Source organism: Quercus lobata, chromosome 2 (genome assembly GCF_001633185.2).
Source record: "Quercus lobata isolate SW786 chromosome 2, ValleyOak3.0 Primary Assembly, whole genome shotgun sequence".
NCBI lineage: Eukaryota > Viridiplantae > Streptophyta > Magnoliopsida > Fagales > Fagaceae > Quercus > Quercus lobata.
This window is the reverse complement of record NC_044905.1, coordinates 73,268,542-73,274,807: the sequence shown is the minus strand read 5'-3', so window position 1 is coordinate 73,274,807 and position 6,266 is coordinate 73,268,542. Positions and strand designations below refer to the sequence as shown.

General features: G+C 39.8%; 1 protein-coding gene across 2 annotated transcripts; it reads left to right on the top strand.

The window, feature by feature from the left end:
- The first annotated feature begins 1,933 nt into the window (after positions 1-1,933).
- Positions 1,934-6,103, top strand: LOC115976529 (protein FAR1-RELATED SEQUENCE 12-like). Of its 2 annotated transcripts, none has more exons than XM_031097855.1 (2): positions 1,934-2,244; positions 3,046-6,103. In XM_031097855.1, the coding sequence occupies exon 2, from the start codon at positions 3,046-3,048 to the stop codon at positions 5,554-5,556; it is 2,511 nt and encodes an 836-aa protein (XP_030953715.1). In that variant the 5' UTR covers positions 1,934-2,244; the 3' UTR covers positions 5,557-6,103. The 2 variants fall into 2 exon arrangements, with proteins under 2 accessions (XP_030953715.1, XP_030953714.1); XM_031097854.1 differs by having other exon boundaries at positions 3,041-6,103.
- The last annotated feature ends 163 nt before the right edge of the window (positions 6,104-6,266 follow it).

Sequence of the window (6,266 nt, the reverse complement as noted above, 5' to 3'; positions counted from 1 at the left end):
CGGGGACCATGCAAGGCCTTGATTCTGTCCAAAACTTATAAGATTTTCTTTTTTGTACTTGGTTTCCCCATAGGCTTGAGTCCGAGGACCATGCAAGGCCTTGGTTCTGTCCAAAACTTATGATCTTTTATGTACTTGGTTTCCCCATAGGCTTGAGTCTGAGAACCATGCAAGGCCTTGGTTCTGTCCAAAACTTATAAGATTTTCTTTTTTGTACTTGGTTTCCCCATAGGCTTGAGTCCAAGGACCATGCAAGGCCTTGGTTCTGTCCAAAACTTATAAGATTTTCTTTTTTGTACTTGGTTTCCCCATAGGCTTGAGTCCGAGGACCATGCAAGGCCTTGGTTCTGTCCAAAACTTATGATCTTTTATGTACTTGGTTTCCCCATAGGCTTGAGTCCGAGGACCATGCAAGGCCTTGGTTCTGTCCAAAACTTATGATCTTTTTATTTACTTGATTTATTTTTTCGACCATAAGCCCCTACACCAGGGCGGGGAAAGTTGGCTCGAGGCTGGAAGCCCCTAGAGATGCCCGCGCCCTTAGTACTGCGAGGTGTAGCCCCTAGCAGAAGTTTTCGTCGGAGCGACAACTATATGTCGCCGGAGACGGAGGAGATCCCAGAAATTTCTGCTTGCCAATGAGTTGATTCCACCGCCACCTGCGCCAACGCGCAAGCTTTCCCACAGACGGCGCCAATTGTAAGGACACAATTCCATTGCGGCCCAATAATGATGTTGGGCTCGCATATGAAAGATCCCTCACAATATGATTTGTAGAGAGTGGGCTTGAAAAGCTAGCCGCTGGTCAAGGGGAGATGCCCGGTCATGGTTTTAGAGGAATTCATGTAGAAAAAAGGAGTTGGGCTTGAACATTTAAGCCCTAAGGCGTCGCACCCTATGGGATGGGACTCCTCGGAGTTGATCCGAGGACCATTGAGGCCTTATCCCGGTTATCCAACGACGGACTTTCTTCAATGAAGTCCGGTGTTGTTGAGAGGTTCTCCCCCATGTAGTCTTTCTTTTTTGGAGGTGGGATGGGACTCCCCTTCAGATTTACTTACTTTCTTCTTTTATACTAGCTTGCATTCGCTGTCCTTCGTCCACGTGTAGAGTCAATCTTTACAAAAACTGACATTTGTCCCATCAGTCCAATCCCGGAATTGTTGGGGATGGTTTGATAAAGCTAAAGAGTACAGCTCTGTCAGGGGCAGCGCATTGAATGGCAATGAGAGCAGCTTTCCCGGATATTCTTAGATTCTCTTTTAAGCTTGGCCCTATACCGGTTTTATCCTTCTTCTTTTGGTGAGGTTTTGGATCTGCCGAGGACTGAGTTGTCCTCGGCTGCACCACAAAAATGTTTGGTGCTCTGCATTGTAGAGCTTGGGCCGTAGTTCTTCTCGACTCGGGCCTTTGGACTCTCTAAGGGCGAATGGGCCTGGTCCATGAATTATTGGGCCCCACATATATATATATATATATATATATTTTTTTTTTTATTGCTCATTTGATTTGGATGAGCAGTCCCAAATCCCTAATTAATTAAATGAGTTTATTTTTTAAACTCTTATCAAACTTATTACCAATCTCATAATTGAACCTAGACTTGACTTCTTCTTTCTTTTTTTTCTTTTATTTATTTATTTATTTATCAAACATTATTGTTCATGAGCTTATTCATGAATAATTTATTTTGCTTGGATTTAGCTCCTTTATCAAATAAATATAAAACTAAGTCTCAAACTTGACTTATTTAAAAACAAACAAATGTATACGAGCTCTTTATTGAGTCAAATTTGAACTATTTATCTGTCTCAATAAATTAAAAAAAAAAATTGAACTGTTTATAAACGAAATTCATTTACAACCCTAGTAATGAGTAATGACCAGACCCATTGGACCCATTGCAATAAAGATTTCATGGCATGTACGCAACACAGTATCGTCTCAACTCCAAACAGTGCCATAAGGTGCAATTTGTAGCTAACCACTACCAAACTGCCACGACAACACACGTGAGGTTCGATCAGTACCAAGTTTCGCATTTCTTATTTTCCCCAAATCTCCAAACCGAACCGCCGAGAAAACCCCTTTTCTCTCTACAATTCTTCTGGTTCCTCTGCCTACCCAACACATCTAACCATTCACCAAACTCAGACTAAATCTCGACCGTTGAAAAAAACCCGCCGCCGCATCATAAAGTTTGCGCCGCCGTCGCCCCGAATTCCCATCAACTTCATCTCTCAGGTACTGCAAGTGAATTATTTTCAGCTACTAATATATGTTTTAGAGAAGAAAAAAAATTGTTTCTTTATTTTATTTTGGTTTTATAGGATATTGAAATATATTTAATTTATTTAGTGAGTAACCCAGCTGAGCATTAATGTTTATCCAATTGGCTATAGCTTTTTTTGTTTTTCCCTATTGTGTTTGATGCTATATTTTATTGACGGTTTGTTTAATTTCATATTATAGTATGAAGAATTTGCTATAAGCATGCTAACTAGGAACGCTGACAGAGACTCAGACATGCATACACATATTGATTTTCACGCCAAAAAGAATGTACCCATGTTGATTTTGTTCTAGGAATCAGTTAGAAGTTCACATAGAAAGTGTATGGAACATTGATGGGCTGGTACTAATACTATGTTGGTTTGGCAGTTTTTTGTTGAGAATATGAGTTCAAGAATCTTCATTTTGATATTGTACTATGCTTTAGATTTTTTTTAGGCTCATTTTGGTGCTCAACTATGAAGAGGGACATGGTTGAAGACCAGGTTCTGTTGTTGAGCATTGGTAACAATGTTATGCAGCTTCCTTCTGTTTTTTTATACTTAATGGTGTGGAGGATGGGGAGGATTGTTTTCCTGTTGCCTTCTGTTATTGAATCTGCTGGACATGCTCAATGTTTGATGTGTTTACATCAGTATGCAACTTCAAGTTGCGTGTTAACATGAATTATAAAACTATAAAAGGTTGTTCTTCATCAGTTGCTGCTGTATGCTTGTCTCAAATAATTTTTTCCCCTTGTCTACTGAAGGTCAGATGGGCAGTGGTGCGCCTGATATAACAGGTCATCCACGGGAAAAGGATATTGAAAATGAATGTCAAACATCGTCCACATTGGTGATTGATACAGAGCAGGAATCTCAGAGCCCAAAAGAATCCTTTGTTAAACAGGGTCAGGTGGTTATTGGTGGTGAGCGTGAGAGTCAAAGTCCAACTGTTTCTTCTGTAGACAAGAGTCAGGTAGTTATTGACAGTGATCATGATTCCGAGACTCCAAGTGTTTCTTCTGTTGACAAAACTCAGGAGGAAATTGATGGTGAGGACTGTCAGACCCCAAGGGTTTCCAACGTTAGCAAGTTTGAGATGGACGTTGCTGGTGAGCAGGAGTGTCAGAACCCAAATGCTATCTCTGCAGGGGTCAGTGTAGTTGTAAAGAGTGAGGATGATGTATATGTGATACCAAAAGTTGGCATGGAGTTTGCATCAGAAGATGATGCGTATAAGTGTTACAGTAGATATGCTGTTCTGGAAGGTTTCAGCATTCGAAAAGATTTTGTAAACAAAAGTAGGGTAAATGGTGCAGTTGTCTCTAGAAGGTACACTTGCTACAGACAAGGTTATCGGCCTACCAAATATAATTCAAATGTGAGGAAATCCCGGCAGGAAACAAGAACTGGTTGCTTGGCACATATGACTATTGCACGTCAGCCTAATGGTAAGTTTCGTGTCACTCATTTTGAGACAAAGCACAATCATGAGTTTGTTACACCATCTACAGCTCATAAGTTACCTTCACAAAAGAGATTAAAATTTGCTCAAGCGGTCGAAGCTGATTCAACCAGTCATTCTGGGATGGATGGGGTACCAAAACTTGGAATGGGATTTGACTCAGAGGATCATGCCTATGAATTTTACAATACATATGCTGGACGGGTAGGGTTTAGTGTCCGGAAAGATTATGTAAATAGAAGTAAGATAGATGGTGCTGTGGCATCTAGACGGTTTACGTGTTTTAGAGAAGGTTTTAGACAGAAGGACAAGCGGGATATGAATGTGAAGAGACCTCGAAAGGAAACAAGAATTGGCTGTTTGGCACAACTGGTCATTTCTCGTCAGCCTGATGGTAAATATCGTGTCACTCACTTTGAAGAAAAGCACAATCATGAGCTTGTTGCAGCATGTAGAGTTCGCATGTTACGATCTCAAAAGAGACTAGCTGTAGCTCAGGCTGTTGATGGCAACTTTGTTGATGGTTCTAAGATCGAGCCAAAATCAGCCTGTGAGTTACAATATAGGATGATTGGAGATTGTGAGTATATTGGTTATGACCCCATAGATTATAAAAGTAAACTACCTTCCCGTCGTATGAGGGAATTGAGAGAAGGAGAAGCGGAAAGGATGCAGCAATATTTTCAAAGCAAACAACTAAAGAATCCCTCTTTCTTTTATGCTATCCAACTTGATGCTGATGATCAAATAGCTAATGTATTTTGGGCTGACGCAAAGATGGTGGTGGACTACAGTGATTTTGGTGATGTGGTTTGCTTTGATACAACTTGCAGATTATATAGAGATTGCCGACCTTTTGCAACTTTCATTGGGATGAACCATCATAAGCAGATGGTGATTTTCGGTGCTGCACTTTTATACGATGAAACTGTTGAATCTTTCAAATGGCTGTTTCGAACTTTCATAGAAGCAATGTCTGGGAAGAAGCCAAAGACTATCCTCACAGATGAAGATGCAACAATCACTGAAGCAATTGATTTAATATTGCCTGGAACACCTCATCGAATGTGTGTATGGCATGTTTACCAAAATGCACTTAAGCAACTTAATCACATGTCTGTGGGCTCAGGTTCTTTCATTAATGATTTAAGCAGTTGCTTTTTTGAACATGAGGAGGATGAGGATTTTATTAATGGATGGAAGGCTATGCTAGACGTTTATGGTCTGTGGGAAAATGAGTGGTTGCATGAGATATTTGAATGTAGAGAGAAATGGGCTGTAGTATATGGAAGGCATAACTTTTGTGCTGACTTATACGGTGCACTATTGCGTGAAAATTTTACTGCTACCTTAAAGAAGTATCTAAAGTCTGACTCAGATGTGCTTCCATTTTTCAAACATCTTGGGAAGGTGGTGAATGAATGGCACTATAAAGAATTGGAAGCTAATTTTGATATGAGCCAACATATGCCAAGACTAATGGGGGATGTAATTATGTTGAAGCAGGCAAGAGATATATATACACCAAAAATTTTTGAATTGTTCCAGCTAGAATATGAAACATGTTTAAATATTGTTGTAAACCAATGTACTGAGAGTGAATCATTGTTTGAGTACAAAGTTAGCATATATGGGCAACCACGCGAGTACACGGTTACTTTTAATTCCACTGATGAGACTGTTGCCTGTAATTGTATGAAATTCGAGTTTATGGGAGTTTTATGTAGCCATGCATTAAAAGTGCTCGATTATAGGAACATAAAGCTGATACCAACCAAGTACATCCTGAAGAGGTGGACAAAAGATGCAAGAGTCTGAATAACAGAGGAAATTTTGGGGCTCCAGATAGGAATATTACAAGTTGGCTGCAACAAAGCTGATAAAGAGATCTCTGACATGTAACAGTTACTTATTGTTTATGGCTGCTAAATTTGACTAAGCATAACAATTTGCTCGAAGAAAATTTTATGTAAAGAGTGAGCAGTCTGAACTATGTGAATATTGTACAAAATGGTCCTGTATGCCTTCTTTCATTTCTATCCTCCCCCCGGGTTTTTTCCTCTTTTATGAATAAGGGAATTGTTTTCTTTCGGGTACTCAACGTGGTAGATCAGTTTGTCTGATGCTGCAGATGACCATTTGCAATCAGAAATGGTGACTCTTCATGCTAGCATTCACCAAAATTGATGGCTTCCCTTGAGCAAACGAAAGGCAGGCACAGTTGAGGTGTACGTAACAATTTAAATGTTTCTCTATTTTATTTTCCCCTAAAAAGGTAGCTTGGCAGTATAGATATGTTTATGTTGAAAGGCCCTTTTATTCATCATCCAAAATGTGGAAAAGAATCTGGTTTCTATTACTCTAAATTTCTAATTATCTGAGTACTTCATTCAGAGTTTCATTCTTCTTCTTGGCTCCAATTATGGAGATGGGTGCATCATTAAACAAGCTCTGTTGTGGAATTCTTATCCTCTTTTACTGTGTTCACACAGCGATCCCACTGTAGAATCAACCTGTGACTACCTAAA